General features: G+C 42.6%; 1 protein-coding gene across 1 annotated transcript in view; it reads right to left on the bottom strand.

Annotated features, from left to right (window-relative positions):
• Positions 1–19363, bottom strand: part of Me1 (malic enzyme 1) — a 134829-nt gene that overhangs the window by 9015 nt on the left and 106451 nt on the right. The window contains exons 9-11 of the mRNA XM_004628258.2: positions 9775–9880; positions 8363–8505; positions 6347–6520 (exon numbers count right to left, since the gene is read on the bottom strand). Of these exons, the coding sequence (XP_004628315.1) occupies positions 6347–6520; positions 8363–8505; positions 9775–9880 (423 nt within the window). The remainder of the gene's footprint in view (positions 1–6346; positions 6521–8362; positions 8506–9774; positions 9881–19363) is intronic.

Genomic DNA, 19363 nt, shown 5'->3' with positions numbered 1-19363 from the left:
GGCGGGAGGGGTGGGGCAGGTAAGGTGGAGTGATGGGGGGCAGCCCGAGGGGGTGGGAGAGGGTCCGGCCCACGCTGCGCCTGGGCTGGGACTGGTCCTGCCGGCGCAGGTTAGCAGGAAGCTCTCCACACACTCACCGGACCTGGGCTAGGACTGGGTCTCTATCTCGTTTTTATATCAATCTAAAAACAGAGCCCAAGAGAAGCGTGCTAGTTGGTGGGCTCACACAGAGAAAAAGGTGGGAACAGAATCCAGGGCTCCTCTCACTCCTATTCCTTTTTTTTTTCTTTTTCAGATTTGTTTTTACAGTTTCCTAAAATGTTAGATCTTTCCAGTTAGCACACTAAGAAGAGAGAAGAGAAAGGAAAAGAAGAGGCGGATGGTGGAATTAAGGGGAAGAGCCTTAGCTAAGGGATGGCAGCTGCCCAGGGCCGTGTGTCACTGCGTCCCGCTTGCGGACCGCCACCAGCAGGCAGAGCAGGAGGCTGAGGAAGCCACTTCAGACTCAAGTCCTCAGAAAAGTTTAGCTCTCCACATTCGGGAGCAGCTGACCTTCTACCAGCAAGGGCTGCCACTCGCTGTCCCCACAACATCCCCTAGTTCTAAATGAAAGGGTGACAGACTACTTAGTGAACCCTAGGGAGGCAGAGAGGTAGACTCACAACCTCGACGCCCCCCACCCCAAGCTCTAAGCCCCGAGAGTCTAGGTATGTCGCAGGAAGAGTAAAAGAGAAGACAGGTCTTCCTGCCTGCTAGCATTTCAATTAGGCACCAAGTTGTCAACTGGTAATTTCTTGCTGGTCACACTAATCCCAACCACATGGTAGTGAAGTGAAAGTTATGCAAGTTTACTGAGACGATATTAAGAGAAAAAAAAAAGATTTGATGAAAAATTATTTTAAATAATGATTCAAATAAAATAAAAACATTTTATGCCAATACTCCATTGAACAGAGATTATTTTTAAAACCTTGTTACTTCTGTTATTCTGCCAAGGATTCCACCAGACTAAATTGGTTGGAATTTCTTAAATGTTAAAGCAAAAACCTTTATGGTATCACACTGTTCCCTATTTGCACAGAGAAAAAAGGAGTAGGTAAGATGGGATTACGTGGGGGCTGACGACTCAGGCTCCAGTGTGAGCTGAGCCCAGCTTTGAGTCCTGACTGTACTTACTATCTGCTTGAATTTGGGCAAATTTATTAACACTGAAGGCCAGTTTCCTCATCAGTAATATATGACTGGTGACAAACAGCTCCTAACTCATGGCATTAAGTAAAGTAAATGCCAGCAAAGAATTTACACCATTATCTATCACTGTGCTCAACGCATCAAGGCTATTTCATTTTAAAAAGAAGAGATAAATCGCCAGCATGGCAAAGTGTAAGTAAAATAGTCTTTGCGGTCAGCTCTCTGATTTGCAAGTCAATCAACTTCGAATTTTTCGACTGTTCATTTGAGCAATGTGTACGCCCCATAGCAACTAGCATACTGCGCGCATTCAACACCCTTTCGCTTTGTTTTGTTTTGAAACGAGGTCTCACTATGCAGTTCCGGCTGGCTTTGTGCTCATTTCTGTAGCCCTGAGGCCGCCTCCAACTCAGTGATTGATCCTCCTGTCTCAGTCTCCCAGAGAGCTGGGATTAAGTGCTTGTGCCACCTCGTCCGGTTATCAGTTTCTTTCTCTAGAATGCTACAAAAATGTCTCATTAAAGAGACAAGGAACAGTCAGGAGATGGTGAAGTAAAGAATCATTCCAAATCCTTCCCCTCCGTGCATGCCTGACACACAGAGAGGAGGACAAGAAACTGTGGAACAGGGTCAGGCAGCAAACCAGTATAAGGAGCTGATTCTAGGGGTGCTATGCTCTGATGAGTTTAAGTGCGGCCCCCAATCATGTGTTGGAAGTTGCACTCCATGCAGCAGTGGCGGGGCAGAGCCTTCAGCAGAGGAGCCTGGAGAGGCCGGGACAGGAGGCACTGGGAGGAGCCGGCTGGCCCAGGCTTCGGCTGGTTGGCTCACACGCACTTACCACCCACTGCGGGGCCCTCGCCAGAGCCGTGCCGTGCTGTGCCGTGCTGTTTGCACGTGGCCTCTAAAACTGTGGGATCAACACAACTTCTTTATAAAGCGAGTCTGCCTGCGGCATTTCGTTTATAATAACTCAAAGTGGACCAACACATCGCGGGAAAGGAATGGGCGCACAGGAGCTCCGATCTTGCTCGCACTTATCGACGCCTTCAAAAGCCTGCTTGCCGCCTCTGCCGTGCACCGACTCTTCTCTCTCTCACTACGCTGTGGCTGATTTCAAGTATCTCTCCATTTAATTCTTGCTAGGTTGTACAATTCCTTCTGTTTAGTTCACTTTCACAAGTCTTAAGGGTTTCTGCTTTGTGTATAACATTCCCGAGGTGCTCCCAGAACTCTGAAAGATCTGGTAGACTCTCTGTCCTTAAAGAAAATAATCAGCCAGATGTGGTGGCCCTGCCCACAGTGCCTGTGCTCTGGGAAGCTGAAGCAGAGCTGCAACGTGAGCCCAACCTGGGAAACTCAGTGAAATACTGCGTCAAAATAAAAAATAACAATGGCAGGGCATGTGGCTAAATGTGAAAATCCTGGGCTGTGAGTTCAATCCCCAATACTACCCAAAAATCTACAATATAATCTTTTAAAATATAATGCTTTTGGGCCAGGGAGATAGCTCAGTAAAATAAGTGCTTGCCTGGCAAGTGCAAGGGCCTTATTTCAATCCCCGGTTCCATAAAAATAAATAAATAAAATGTAATGCTTTTGTTTTATAAAAAAAAAGTTTTAAAAAACTTTTATTTATTTGGTACAGGGTTCTCACTACACAGCTCAGACTTGTAGTGATCCTCCTGTCTCAGCCTCCCAGCAATGGGATTACAGGTGTGCACTATCACGCCTGGTTTTGGTGGCCAGCATGGCACATGGTATCAGGAGATCAAACCTGGGTCCTTGGCCAAGGGAAATAGCTCAGTAGAATAAGCACTTGCCTGCCAAGCACAGGGTCCTGAGTTCAATCCCTGGTACCGGAAAAAAAAAAAAACGGGTCCTTGCACTTACCAGGTAGACAATTGAACAGCCAAGCTATATTCCAGTCTATAATGCTTTTCTTAAAAAATCTAAAGAAAGCTCAGTGGACTAAGCACCTGCTTAGGCAAGCGCAGGGACCAGAGTTCGATCCCTGGCACCATACACCACGCCAGCCCTGCCCCCAGGCATGCTAAGCCGGCCACTGAGTCCAAGTATCATGGCATGAACCTGTAATCCCAGTGCTGGGGAGGCTGAAAACAGGAGGAGCACTGTGAGTTTGAGCTGCGTAGTGATACCCTGCACATGCACACACACACACAAAATCTACAGGAATATGATGCCTACTAGGAATAAAATTAAATATCAATATGTTTAATAAGAGGACAGCTATGGATTATAAATCATGCAATAAAAGATGATTACTTATGAACAATGAATTGTTGTTCAGACTGTTCCAAGTGATTTCTTGTTTCTCTTGTTAAATAAACTGTGTGAGATGGAGGGAAAAAGAGCACACAACTAGGGCTAAGGACAAAGAGCAAGACAAGCCATATCTGTCACAGTCTCCAGGATGAAGCCAGAGGGAAGCACCGCCCTCAAGGACAGGCTTAGGCAGGTGGAGGACAATTCTCAGGGCAGGCAGGCGGGCGGGGGAGGTGCTGAAGCCGTTACTCGGTGGGCATATGCATGGTGTTTGCAGGCTTTGGGTCAAGGCAGAATGACAAGAATGCCAGGCTTCACAGGGTTAGTGCCTGCTTGGAAAGACGATCTCTACGTAAATATGATTGTTGAGAGCGAGGGCAGCTGGTCAGTATGGTTTTAAGCATACTGAGGCCACAGCAAGATATTTCTGGGAAATTATTTCGCAGGTAACGGACTTAGGATGAAAGATGACCAGGCGCACACAGATCCGACCAGTAGGCTGAAGATAATGGGAACAAATGCGCAGGTGGAATACCTCAACGTGCATGAATGTCTCGGTTACGATTTTATTTAGCTCACAGTTTGCGGAGCTTTCAGTCTATACTCGGCTGGCTCCCAGGCAGAGCGGCAAGTGGCAGAAAGCAGCAGCTCATGGCAGCAGAGGACAGCAAAGAGCAAAGGCAAAGGCAGCAGCTGGGCTTCGAGCCAGCCCCTGTCCCCTCCTGATAGCATAAGCCGGCCAACCTGGGCTGGGGGTGTAGACCTCACAGGGTGTCCACGCCCTCCTCTGGCATAGGTTGAGCACATCTGCAAACTAAGAATCCTGGCCGCCTGCTGAGCCACTTAATTAAACTTCTAAACTTATCAAATTGACACAATGTATCAACCAGTACAGTGGAAAAACAGCAGAAAAGGGACTAAAACAATGAATGTGTGTGTGATCACCCTTAGTTACAAGAAGACAAACAGTAAATGCAATGGAAGAAACAGGAATACTGTGCTGAAGGCCAAGAGAAAACCAGTGAGGAGACCAAAGATACAGTCTGAGAGGGCTACTATGATACGCAAAGGGCTATGTGCATCACATCTTTTCTTTTTCTTCAAAGTTTTTTAGGAATGCTCACTACTCTTCCTAAGAAATGAAAAATATTTTTCATAACATTTGTCACTAGAGGGTGCTAGAGTTGTTTAGGAAATAAACCCTAGCTACATAATCTTTTTCTTCTGATGTGTGCTGTTTTAAAACACAGTGATTACATATTTTCTGTAATGTAAAAGTAACTTTAAAGTGCTCTTTTTGGGGCCAGGGAGATAGCTCAGCGGCCTAAGTGTCTGCCTGGCAAGCGCAAGGTCCTGAGTCTGATCCTGGGTACCGAAAAAAAAAAAAAAAAAAAAAAAAGGGCCTGCCAGACAGCTCAGCAGACTATAAAGCTCCTGCTTAGGCAGAGCGCAGCAGCCAGGGTTCCATCTTTAGGCATGCTGAGACAGTGATAGAGACTGGGAGTGGTGGCGCATGCTTAATCCCAGCACTTGGGAGGCTGAACACAGGAGAATCACTATGAGTCCGATCTACATAGTGAGATCCTGTAGACCTGCACTAAATACGTAAAAATAAATAAGCAAAATGCTCTCGTAGTAAGTGAGACATCTGTTTCTGTTTGCTAATTTTTGCATTACAGAAAGCCTGTGACGCTAGGTATCATGCTTTTAGAGTCAGGGAAGAAAAAGACAGGAGCCGAACCTTAGTTTCCAAACTCCTATTCTCACAAGATGAGCCATCGCTGACCACTGATGTGTGCTGCTTCAGGTGACGTCAGTGCCATAGTGTCTTTGCCTATGTTCTTAAGGTTACGGTTTCACAACAGAAAGGAAAGCATTTTTGCGGGAGAAATGTATTTGAATAATGACCAAGCTATGTTTGACTCAATTCAGCACACTTCTCCTATAAGACATGGATTCTCATTCACAAATTCCACCTTGTTTAATTCTGAAAAGGTGGTGCTGACCAGATGAACACTGAGTAGGCACAGTTCCTGACTGTGCCCATACATGCCAACCACAGCTACCCCGGCCGAGACACGGAGGCACAGGAACTGACGCTGAGGGGCGGGATGCTCACCGCACCTTTTATGCCATGAGAAACAGAGCCCTCTGTCACTGATCTAACACCTTCGTGTCTTCTGCCCGTATATTCAAAGCCAGGGCCACCTTGTTAGCTTGCAAGTGGAGTGAAAATCATACTTTTCAAGGTTTCTGATAATACAAAATACTGGGCCTGTTTTGATATTCAGAGACCTTTTCCTGAAGTGTCATCACTCATTTTTCTTATAATTTTATAAACATTTAATTTTCTGTCTTTGTTGAACTGGCTTCTGTCTTTTGTACTGAACTCATAATAGTAAACACCTCTTCTACATTTACATCAGACTTTAAGCCTTCAAAATGCCACAATCGCCAAAGATTCTCAACGGAGAAATACTGATCATGTAATTATCACTTAGAAACAGGTTTTTTTTTGGTGGAACCAGGGATTGAACTCAGGCCGTTCGCTTAGTCTACTGAGCCATCTCCCCAGCCCCAGAAACAGTATTTTAATCATCTCTTGTCATAGAATTTGATCAGTAGTATGAATTTTTTTAAAAAAAGTATTCCTTCTATGAAATGAAAACACAATATCCAAAAGCTATCAAGGAAAAATCTTCTATTAATGACTCCATACGAGTTTGATAACAATCTCAAATCCTCTAATGGAAAGGATTTTGTTTTTCAGACTTCATTTTCAAGAAAGGCTGAGATACCAGATAAAGAAAATATCAGGTAACTGAGACTGCACCTATTCGTAGCCCGGCAAACAGGTGTTTTACAGTACCTCAGCGGTAGTGAGAAAGATGTCGTCTGTGATGGTCCTCAGTCCACATGCGACAACCCCAAGAGCAACTCCGGGGAACACATAGGAATTGTTGCCCTGGCCAGGATACAGGGTCCGTCCATTTGGAAGAGTGACTGGATCGAAAGGACTGCCACTGGCGAAAATTGCACGTCCCTGCAAGAGAAAACACTAACTTTAAAAGGAAGTAGGTTATTTTAAGCCTAATGTATTATGACACAATTATCCCATACCGAAAATGTGGGTGCTTAGCAAACCCCCTGACTTTTCATTAACTTCCTTGTAAGTCTAGGCAAACTTTTGTGACGGTGAGCAGCACGCTCTGGAAGGCATCATTATTACTATCCTCTATCTTATACTCCCAGGAGAGGTGCGTAAAAGATTCGCTAAGACTATCACCGGGTTCTCTGCAGTGCTCCGACCCATAGGGCCATCAACCATTTCTGCATAAGTTTCCAATTAAAAACTTCTAATGATAAAAAAGACAGATATTATATTAGAATCCTGGAAATATCATTAATTTAGGAAAGGACTTAATTTTCAGCCACAAAATGACTTTCAGTATTTTATGTCTGACAATATAGAACATTATGGTAAGACCATAAGAGTTGAAGCCAGTTACTTTATACTATTTTATAAATTCATCTGCAGATGAGTCTCTAAACTCATATATACTATTATAAAATAATTCAACATTTGTTTATTTTGTGCTTCCTATGCACAAAGCATAGGCCAAAATTTTGTTACTACTCAAAAAGTTGTATTTTCCCTTAAAGATGTTTGAGCTATTCAGGAATGAGAGGAAGCACCTGAATTTATAGATGAGATAAAAATTAAAACAGTGAAATATTGATGTTATTCTAAATAAGGGCAGTAAACAATAGAGTTCTTCCAAAAAATTAATTCTAATAATGAGAAATTAAGAATACAGTATTAATGAACTATAGTCATCAAGTTCAGACTTGTGCTGAGTGACATAACTTTGTATTTGTTTATCTTTCTGGTTGATGGTGACTTTATTTGCCAAATGAAGGTTTTATATGGTGTTATGGTTTGTGTACAGGTGCCCCCAAAGCCTCATGCAGTCATGGGGCGGCTTCTGGAGTTTGTGATTGATTTTTGTGGGTGTGGATGCTGCACCTGCCCCGCCCCCGCAGGTAATTTGCATTTCAATGTAAGAAGGGAAGAGAAGCTGGGGCTTGAGCTGCTGCTGCCCCTCCCTTGCTCTCTGCTCTTGGCCGCCACCATGAAAGGTTGCTCTCTGCCATGTGCCGCTCTGCCTGGGAGCCAGCTGAAAATGGACTGAACCCTCCAGTAACTGTGAGCTAAATAAACCTTTCCTTCCTTCATCGTGAGTGTCGGGTATTTGTCCCAGCAACAAGAGAAGGGTAATTAAGACACATGGATATGGCCCACACTCTTTTGTTGTAAGGACATTTTCATGTCTTTGAAAGGAACAAAAGGCTCCGCCGACCAATCAGATATATCAGTATAAACATAGTATAAAATAACTTCAAAACAAAACAACAGCAGAGTATTGAAGCCTTGAGGACTTCTATCCCAACCTGGCCGGATATCAAGACAGCTATCCAAATGTTCCGCCCACAACATCAAAAGCCAAACCCAAAATTTAGCAAAGCAAAAATTAGATTGTGGTTTTATAGTACATGCTCCAATGTTGGGACTAGCTAGTTAAAAGCTATTTTAATAACTGTGCAAAAACCAAGCTTTTTTTTCTTTTTATTTAGATTTTATATTTAAATCTTAGATACTTCAAAAGCACTAGAAGAAAATTACTGCTGAAACTTAACAAAATTTACTTAAGAAGAGAAGACAGTACCACTCAGGAGAAGGGGACAGTTCCCATCCCTTGTATCTGCTCACTTTTCTTTCAGTCTTGCTTAGACAATTTTTAAAGGTTGTAGGGTGAGCACCTTAACACCCCGGGCCCCCCTCTGATTTCAAAATCTGATTATTAAGATACCCGTTTTCTTTTACCTGAGTTATTTTATAGCACTGCTCTGCAGAACATTCTGCTTTGCTGGTTGGATTACTCAAAGCAAAAATAATAGGGCGTTGGTTGAAGGCAGCCATATCTTTGAGAATCGGCTCTGTGAATGCGCCGCCTATCGCAGCAACTCCTAATAAGGACAGGAGAAATCGGTGATTCGGACTGCCATCCATTCACCCCCCAAGAAACCCTCGAAACAAAGTATGTTGGGCCATTTTCTAGTAGATGCTAAACACAATGAAGATTATTTGCATTAAAGTATAATGATAAAAATAATTGTTTATTAATGCCAACAATCTTTAGGGTTATAAATCAATAAGCACCTTTAAGAATTACAGATGCAGCATTTGACTCCTAATATCTAGCTTAGTGGCTCATCGCATGGACGCTGATTACAGGCATTTGTAGCAGGAAGCTAAATGGGCAGCACCCGCCCACGCCATGAGCAGTTCTCTGAGCCACTTCAGTCTATCGGGCTGTAAAGCAATTATGTTTTGTAAACAATGTTAACATCTCAGACAATTTCATTCATCTGGAAAATTGGAGTTTCACTCATCAAAAGGAGAATAAAGCAATTAGCATAATGAAAATGGAAAGCTGTAAGATTATTGAAAGAATACATTTTACTAAAGAATCCTAAGCATTTAGTAAAACTCCTGTCAGGCAGTCAGTAGTTTTTATTATAATTATCATCATTATTCTCAATATAGTTAACTACCCAAGAGCTCAAGGATTAGAGTATGAAGCAATGTAAAGACAGATGCACACACACAAGATGAACATTCATGGTTTCCTTTGAAATTGTTTTTAAGTATACAAATCTGACAATATTTCACTCTTACTGTGCACATACAATTTGTAAGAATTATGTTAAGTCCTACAAGAAGAATAAAAGTGTATGAGATACGATTCTTGTCTTCTAGAAGTCTCAGCTTTAGTGTTTTTCAACCTTAGCACTATCAGCACTTTGAGCTGAATTAATTTCTTGTTGCAGGGCTACCTAGTGCATTTTAGGATTATTTAACAGCATCCCTGGCCTCACCTTACAACATGTCAGTAGTCTCCCCTACCTCTCCAAAGTCCTTTTCTAGTTAAGACAACTAAAAACAAGTATGTCCAGGCACTGCTTGGTGTTCTCCGGACCACCTCTCTGAGGTAATCAAGCCTGGAAAAGTGCCCACCAGGCCAGATCACAGCAGACTGACAGCGTCAGCAAAGGGGCCTCACACCCCGGAAATACCCAGATGGAACCGAACTCAGACATTACAAGTAGGTGTCTGGGATGCTGTTACTGTAGTGACTATAATTATTTAGAATTCTAAGGGCTAGAGTTTGAAAAAAGCTAACTTATTTCTAAAAGACTGAGGAATGGGAACGAAAAAGGGGAGAAAATACTTACCTATAAGAACAGTTGGTTTTATTTCTTTAACAATGGCTTCTAGGTTCTTCATTTCTTTATGTTCATGGGCAAACTTCGCTTTCTCTTGTGTTAAGGAAGCGCGACCCTAAGGAAAGCACATGAGACACAATGACAAATTTGCCAAATATGTGAGTCAAAGAAATCTCAGGATATGAGGTATAAGAAAAGTATAAATTGAATATTTAAATTTTTTTAAAAATGTTACTCTAGTAAAAAAGAGATTGCTATGAATCCCCTTGAAAATACTACCTCTCATTTACCCCACCATTCTCGCCACTTTCTAAACCAGTTCTGGGAGTACTCTTGTGTGTGTGTCTTTGTAAGGCATAACCAAAGATTCAACGAACGCTGCTGCTGAGTGCCGTCCAACAAAAAATGAGACTTGTAAAAACAGCACGAGGGCTTTTCGCCTCATTCAGGGAATGTGGCATTGTGTAACTTCTGGCTGTTGCTCAAAGCAAAAACCACCATGAAAGGTAAGTGTCGCGCATCAGTTCAGGACACTGAAGCAGCCCTGACAATACACTAACGATGCTCACCGAGGAGGCTCCCAGAGCTGCAGCAGACGGGCCAGAACACTGGGCTAAGTGTCTGAGGCGAGCGGGAGGACTTTGGGGGCTGGTGTTAATTTGTCTTTTACTGTAGCAATTTTTTGAAATTTAAGAATTCACTGTATTTTTTAATCAATAAGTATTATGAATATTATTCTTAATATTTTCATGTACAATGCATGGTACCTACTTATAAAGCCCTTTTTCAACTGTCAGAATATTATTTCATTCATTCTTTAAACAAGTGCACAGCAGACAATGGTCTACACAATAGGGAATACAAGAATAAATAAAACAAAAAGGTTTTCTCTCATTTAATTATTTAAGACTAAAAATCCTAATTCTACAGAAACCTGTGAGAAACATTAATAAACAGCAATTCAAGATATCGGTAAAATAATGGTATTGCTTACTACTGGTTATCTGTGTACGCCTTGGAAGCGAGAACTGGTGTTACCACACACAGCACTACCACTTCACGTACCCTTCACAGAACTCGGAGATGGCTCAAGTTTACATCACAGCCAATCAGATCTTCAGCATCAGGGCCAGCTTCCACGTCTTTGTTTTTAATGTTCTGATTATGAATGTATTATGTGTTGTCCAGGAAACATCTGCTTATAATATTCTACCTAATTTTAAATGTTTGACTGCATAATAAATCACGACCTGACTTTATGGCATACTTGATTTACATGTAGAAATTGTTTTCATATATTTCATTTGATAGCCTCAACAATGGTGAGAAGTAATTAGCGCCATTTTACATATGAGGAAACTGAAGTTCAGAGAATTTCAGAACTTGCTTAAGATAGGGGTCCACAGAACTCAGTCTTCCCACTGCTGGACAGAACTAGCCTACAAGAAAGCTGTGGAAGGGGTATGCATCACACTGCCTGCAGACTGGGAGCACTGAAAATGGTACAGTTTTCTTGCTTTAAAAGTTATTCAACTTTTTAGCAAAAAGCACTATACAGAATTATGGAAACTCTGAAATACAGGAACATCTTTGTGTTTATTCCCTCATCTGCAAGTAAGATTAATAGGAATTTCTACCTTGACAGGCTGTTTGAGCATTAGATGTCATAATACATGTAAAGCTCAGTACTACTTGTTGTAATCACAACTACTATGAATGGTTAAGACCAAGATAAAGCAAGACCTATGTAACAAGAAATGTAACGTTTGTATCTGACAAGGTCAGTCAAATCTCCTCAGGATTTACCCTGAAACCCTGTACCACAGTTTGCAGATCCTTTGTCAGTATCAGCCATGTGGATGAGCCACGGCCACTGCTTGGCCAATATGCTCTCTGAGAAAGCCTGAGAGAATGTTTTCTCTCCATGTGACTCTCCTTAGGCACACTCTACATCATCGATCACTTTCCTGTGTGGCCCCATAATCTCCTTGATCAGTAAATTTGGGACACAACTGAGTTACAGGATGTTACAGTACAGGTTCTACTATGTCCTGAGTCTTCACTGACCTTGAAAGGCTAGGGCCAAAATGCTGCCTGATCTTATAGCCCTTTTTTCTCTAAGAAAAGGATAAAAATTAGGTATAAAAAGTAAATCCATATTAATATTCTGAGCTGTAAAAGGCTCAAGTCAACAACTTCTGACACTGCCAGTCCTATGGATAACCCACTACTATTATGGACTACTGGACTGTTTTGGATTATTTTGCTGAATTCATGTACCTACAATATTTAAATGGCAATGGAATACCCATCTCTGACAAAATTAAACCAAAAAAAGGAGATACAAATAAAGGACCATTTTGTATCTGTATATACAAAATAGTTAGGATAGATATGCAGCTACTTTCTCTTAATTCAATGAGAAGTAAGATTTGTACTAACAGTGTTTGGACAGGATATCATGTCTGCATCTTATACTATGAATAACCACTACGAAGACAACAATATGCAATATATTAATTATTGAAACTATCGTATTAATCGGTTTTGAAACTGTCTCATTGCTATTTGTTTCTCAATAAAAATTAACTGTGAAAAAGGAAAACAGAGAAGTCCCTCACTTATACTTTGGTACATTTTCCTCTGGCCTGCTGTGCAGGCTACTCATTTCTGCACCACTGCTTTCCCTGGTGAGTGTAACGCTGGCCAGACGGCTTCCTAAGGACAGAACTCAGCATCAGTCACTGCGGGGATCTAAGAAGCTGGGATCTCACCACTTCTCCCTGCAGCTGAGACACTGAAGAAGAATCATACTGAATTCATTCAGAGTCAAATCTGAAGTTTATTTCATACTCCAACTGAAAACACTAGTAATATTAAGTAAACATAACTTGCTCATATTCTCATTTATAATAGTTATTAATGAAACAATCAGTCAAAAGAATCAAATAATTTCATTTCTGCTTTCATCAAGAAGCACTGGATTTTTTAACAAAACTATAGTCTTTCTTAGAATTAGTCACAGATCCAAAGGATCGAACTGTTAATATGGACTTATTAAAGCTGCGGTCTTGCATATGCTAGGCAAGTGCTCCAACCCTGAGCCACAATGCCAGCCTCTACTGATTTTTTAAATTGAATTAGCAAGGAGACACTAATCTCAAACACTTTTCTTTGTATTTATAAGCCAAGATTGTTGTTGTTGTTGTTGTTGTTGTTGTTGTTGTTGTTGTTGTTGTTGTTTTTGAGACAGGGTCTCACTATGCAGTTTGCACCCAAACTTGTGCTCAAAATTGTAGCCCCCAGGCTGGTCTCAAACTCTCAGTAAGCCTCCTGACTCAACCTCCCCAGCACTGGGATTATAGGCATGCACCACCTGGGGTTCCAGGGCCTGGGACCAGCACAGCATATGGGGCCAGGAATCAAACTTGGGTCTTTGTGCTTTCCAGGAAGGTGCTTATGCCACTGAGCTACCTTCTCAGCACCTACAAGCCAAGATTTTTAAAAGTTGTTTTTATAACAACATTTTCAAAAACTTGGGTAATGCTGAAATCTTACATTTCCTATTCAACGCTGAGGGCACCCAGGGACCGTTCCTACTCGATGCCCTCATCTCTCCTAGCTCTGCAGCGCGTCAAATTTCACTTGCATAAACCTTAATCACAGAGGTGAATTTGAGCATCATCCTCACATAAAAAGCAAGCCTACTGATAATAGCTTAGCCATAAATTTTTAAAAAGAGGTATCTGAAGAATCAAAACATTCCTCTGAAATATTATTAATCATCATACTGTGATTTAAAGTGGAAGATTCAACAGCCCTAATTCCTTATCATCTTTTTCCCACGTCTTTGCCACGTAGCTCTGAAGTTCCTTCCACAAAAGGCGAAGTACATACGTGATCCCCAACTTACCACAGTGATGGCCCAGAAAACTCAGTCAGTGGCAAACACTGTCAAAAATGTACTTAATACAGCTAACCTAGATAGCATCATAGCTTAACCAAGCCTCCCTTAAATAAGCTCATAATGTTCTAACACAGAGCCTATTTTTATGATAAGTATAGAATATTTCATGTAAGTTACTGTGCTAAAAGTGAAAAGTAGCCTGGCTCTATTAACGCCCTTTTTATTTTGGTACTGGGAATTGAACTCAGGACCTTGTGCTTGCTAGGCAGGCATTTATGCTGCTGAACTGTATCACTGGCCCTATCAATGCCCTTTTGCATCATGATAAAATTAAAAATCTTAAGTTGAAGGGCTGGCCAGATAGCTCAGTGGGCTAATGCACCTGCTTAGGCAGAGCACAGTGACCAGGGTTCGATCCCTGGTGTGCCATGCCAGCCCCACCCCGGGAGCACACTGAGAAGTGATTGAGATTGGGAATGGTGGTGTGAACTGTAATCCCAGCACTTAGAAGGCTGTAGACCCTTTATATCTTAAGTTGAACTATTAAGTCAGGGGCATCTGTATTCTCTTCCCTCTTCTCTTTGGACATGAACTTGTGGCCCACACTGGTCAATAAAATATAAAGTGAATTGAGGGTGTGAGGGCTCCGGCCCAGCCCTGAGGTGGCGCTGGCATTTCTGCTTGTTGCCCTGTGGTTCTGGCATTGCTTTAGAGGTGTATACACAGAGCCTGCCGATCCACAGAGATGAGAGCCTTGCGAAGCAGAGGTGGACGCAGGCTGCAGCCCAGGGCTTCATCAGCGTCAGCCTCAGCCAACATCACCAGAGCCTTGCTATCTGACCCACAAATAAGAAAGCTAACCACAGTGGTCTGTCGCTGTCATCACTGAACAGCAATAGCCAGCTGTTACAAGGAGCTGCTTTCTTTCTGATTACACATTCCCATATTTTCTTAGTGCTCAATGTTGTTCCTACCTGCTATTTTGGGAATTATAGAGTTTCTTTCCCTCTAATGACTTGTTTTTGCAATCTAACCGCTTCCGTAATGCTCCTCTTACCATTTTCCCCCTCTTAGCAAGAAATAAACTTCAGTTATTAGAAGAAGAGCAGCACATGTCATGGATGGAAATGAAGCTTTGGAATAACGTGACAGTTACAGTTTTTAACTATTTCGAGTATTTCCAAATGATTTCTGGAAGTTGCATAGGTTAACATTCATGGCTATTCTGCTTCTTGTGCAGTGAATCATCCAGGTGGGATACCAAATAAAGTTGTCGCTCACAGCAGCGTATTTCTCGGGTTCAATACCTCGACTCCACTGAACTATTTTAAACAAAACCTGACACAGTTTTGGTTTACTACTCCTTCCCAGAAATGTATGTATTCAACGGCAAGTATAACAGCAAGAAACTAGAGACTGATGGCGCACTGATGTCCTATGAGACAAATACTGTAGAACTGCCAACTGTTTCTTTTCTGTTCTTTTTCTTTTTTTTTTTTCTTGTGCAGGGTCTCACTACACAGCTCAGACTCATAGTGATCCTCCTGTTTTCAGCCCTCCTAATGCTGGGATGACAGGGGTGCACCACCACAGACTCCATCGCTGGCTCAGCGCGCCTGGGGGTGGGGCCGGCGTGGCCTGTGGTGCAGAGGATCAAACTGCGGTCCCTGCGCTTGCCTAAGCAGGTGCTTAGTCCACCGAGCTATCTCACCGGCCCTGCAAACTTTCTAGCATGACTACTCTACACTGTGGTGGAGACTGATTCTCTAGTCACCAGCAATAGCTGGGGCGCCAGCCACCTCATTCTAAGATAGATTTGCATTGTAATAACTGTTCTCCAAAGCCTACTTCTTCAGAAGCTTAGCTAGTTGGTCTTCGTGTGGTTCTTAAAGACAAGAGAACTTGTCCAAGTGCGTGCAACAATCTCTAGCAGAGAAAAGCGATCCCAAGCCAGCTCCACTCATTTCCATGAAGTGTTAGAACCTTCAAAGCTGGTAAGAAAATACCGAAGGAATTCATCTTTTAGAGAACACTGAATGAATCATAGGGTTTGCCCACTGGCTTCTTAAAATTTCCACCTGACAAAAATGTAAATATTATGCACATCCAATTCAATAAATGTACTAATGTATCTACATATGCCCTCCCCTTTATGTGGTACAGAAAACCAAACCCATGCTAGGAATGCAGTCTATCCGTAAGCTATAATCACTATTCCTCTTTTGTTTTGGGGGAGTTTTGTTTTGTTTTGTTTTGTTTGGTAGCAGGGATCAACTCAGGACCTTGGGTTGTCAGGCAGACACTTACGCTGCTGAGCTATCTCATAGTGATCCTCCTGTCTCAGCCTCCCCAGCACCACCATGCCCGGATTCTGTGGTGGCTCAGCGAAGGGCTCGCATGGCATATAGTACCAGGGATCAAAGTTGGGTCCTTCTGCTTGCCAGATAGGCACTTAGACCACCAAGCTATCCCCAGCCCACCACTCCTCTTTTAAAATTTTATTTTGAGACATATCTCACTTGCCCAGGCTGGCCTTGAACTTGCAATTTGCCTATCTCAGCCTCGGTAGCTGAAGGAATTGCAGGTATCTGCCCCCACATCAGGTAGGCACATTATTTCTTTTATTATTCTTTTATTATTTTTTAAATGTATTTGGTTGTTACAGGGTCTCACTATGCAGCATGGACTCATACTGATCCTCCTGTGCTCAGCCTCCCCAGCGCTGGGATTACATGTGTGCGCTACTACACCTACACTCTGTGGCCAGCTCAGCCTGCCCTGGGAATGGGGCTGGCACTCCATGTGATGCTGGAGACCAAACCGCAGGCCTCGCGCTTGCCTAAGCAGGTGCTTTAGTCCACTGAGCTATCTCGCTGGCCCAGGCACATTATTTCTATGTTCAAATATTGAAGTCATTTTTTCATAAGGTGGCAAAGAATTCTAACTGTCCATCAGCATCCTCTCCTTTTTTCTCTATTCTAATTGCTAAGAGAAAATAAATTTGTTACTTCTGAAAACTTTGTATGGCATTAAGAAAAAAAGTTCTACGATTGAAAATAGAAAATGCCATCTTTGACCAGGAATGGAACACCGAACTAAGAGTCCAGAATGTGGCTTCCTTCCGCTGGTGATGGAAATGATGAACTAGAACGGCATCAAGCACCTAAGGAATAATCAACTTCTGAGCACAACTTCCAGGGATCACTCGATTCTAACTCAATTCAGGGCAAAGCCTTGGCATCTACATCTAGTTTTTAAAACTCCCAGATGACTACAAATGATAGGCCAATTTTGAGAACAGCTGCTCCAAACAATCCAGCCTAGCTTGGACAGATGCATTTGGGGAAAAACTGTAAGTTTTCTAAAAAGTATAAAAGGAAACATCATTATGAAGGAAAACTATGGAATAATATAAATTGGTAGTCACTTATTTTTGGCTTTATCCTTTCTTTTGATAACCACCTGAGATCTAAAGAAAAAATATTTAATGTAGATTAACCTCCAAAACTGCCAGGAGGGGCCAGGAATAAATCTCAGTGGCACAGTGTCTGCGGGGCAATTATGCAGTCGTGAGTTCAATTCCTGGTACAAATAATTAAATGAACTGCCTGGAATGAGAAGCAAGCCATAAAAAAGAGAAGTATATGAGAAGATGCCTGTGCTATCATAAACATTTTACTTTACTAATCCTAGTAACCACTGGCTGCTCCTGCCACAGAAGCCAGAACTTGGCCAGAGGATCCTGTATTTGGTAAAAGCACATACATCATCCACATGATCCACAGCTCTATCCCCACAGTTTGGTTCCTGGCGAGCCTTACAAGTGCTGAGAGAACACTGGAAGAAGGCCAGGAATCATGCCATGGCAGCACTAGCCTTAATGAAGAGTTCTATTCAATGAAGCAAAAGAATCAACAGACAAAAAAAAAATTTTTTTTTAATGCATTCGGTTGTTGCACGGTCTCACTATGCATCTTGGACTGGTGGTGATCCTCCTGCTTTCAGCTTCCTTAGCGCTGGGATTTCAGGTGTGCGCCACTATGCCCAGACCCTGGCCGGCTCAGCCTGTCCCGGGGTGGAGCTGGCGTATCATGTGGTGCCAGGGATGGAACTGCGTCCCCTGCGCTTGCCTAAGCTTGCCTAAGCAGGTGCTTTAGTCCACTGAGCTATCTCGTCGGCCCCAACAGATAAAAGTTTTTAAAGCCTCCCAAGGAACTTCTATACTGTTTTCAAAGTTGAGCTGATAATCTAATATAGATTACAGAAACTTGGAACACAGAGACCATCTCCAAATCTGGAGATATGGATTTAACTGCCTCACCTTCACACTTCTCTTTATTTATAAGACTAGTGACTTGTTTTCTCTCTTCTTCAAAAAATCCAAATTGGAATACATATTCTTTCTGTCGATCATGTTGGTTGGATATAATGACAGATTTTTTCCTCACCCTTCTTTTTCCCTTCTCAGGATTCCTTGTTGAAATTCTTTTTGCCTTCTTTTGGCAAAGCAAATAAGGGACCTTTTCATTCAGAAACGCCTCATCCTCCTCTTCCTCCCACCTGCCCCTCCTCCCTTTTACTTTCTCCTCTTCCTCCTTCTTTTTCCCTCCCTCCCTCCCTCCTCTTCTTTTATTTACTCATTTATTTTTGAAACCAGGAATCGAACTCAGGACCTCGCGCTTGCTGGGCAGGTGCTGTGCCTCTGAGCTACATCCTGGGCCCCTCCCCTTCTTTTAAAATGACTCTAATTATACTAAATGTATTAGGGATGGCTAGGAATTTCTTTGTTAAATCATTTCTTCAGTCTGCCTTCTTCCTTCACTTTGTGCTGATTTTTCTAAGTACCAGTGAAAGATACAGCCAAATTAAGTTACTATCTTTTCTAAAAATACCTTGTTGGGGGGTAGAGGTCAGGAAAGGCAAAGTGGCTTAAGATTCGCAATAATGTCCCACAACCTGGGACTACAGGACGAGAACACGTAAGTCAGGGGCAGGCTGCTAGGGGTGCATTCCTTCCTACACTTGGCACCAGAAGTGCATTTCCACAAGCACCCACCAGGAGTGCAGGTCTGCTTAGAAGGCCCGCACTGTTTTGCTGCCCTGTTTTTGCTGTTACATCCTTCATTTCTGAAAGTTCAACCTGGTTCCTTTCCCGACCTAGGGACAGGGCCTCCTCACTGCACTGTTACCACGTAATAATTCAGCATGGTTGCGTGCGATAACTAAAGAGTCCAGTGCTATGAGATGGATCTAAAAAGACAGCGAATGCACACATTTTTTTTTAAACTGTATTAGAGTAAAACAAATTGCCATGGATCTATCCTAAAATAAACCCCCTTGCTTCAAGTTCCTGCCGGTGTGTGAAGAAGCTTGGAACCCCTCTTCCTCGAGTCCCTTTAGTTGTATGGTTATGGCTGCCTTTATAGATACAGGTTCAAAATATTTAACTCTGGTATCCTTTTGGTCTTGGGGAGGAGGCTCATGTCACACAGTGCCAAGTCTGGTGGGTGAGGGCACGCGGTGACATCCTTCATTTCTATGAGCCTGCCCTTCCACTCAATGTCATGCAGTGCCAGGTCTGGTGGGTGAGGGCACGCGGTGACATCCTTCATTTCTATGAGCCTGCCCTTCCACTCAATGTCACGCAGTACTAGGTCTGGTGGGTGAGGGCACACGGTGACATCCTTCATT

Source organism: Octodon degus, unplaced genomic scaffold (assembly GCF_000260255.1).
Source record: "Octodon degus isolate 3935 unplaced genomic scaffold, OctDeg1.0 scaffold00022, whole genome shotgun sequence".
Lineage (NCBI taxonomy): Eukaryota > Metazoa > Chordata > Mammalia > Rodentia > Octodontidae > Octodon > Octodon degus.
Note: the sequence above shows the minus strand (reverse complement) of the source record. Positions and strands in the feature narration are given on the sequence as shown.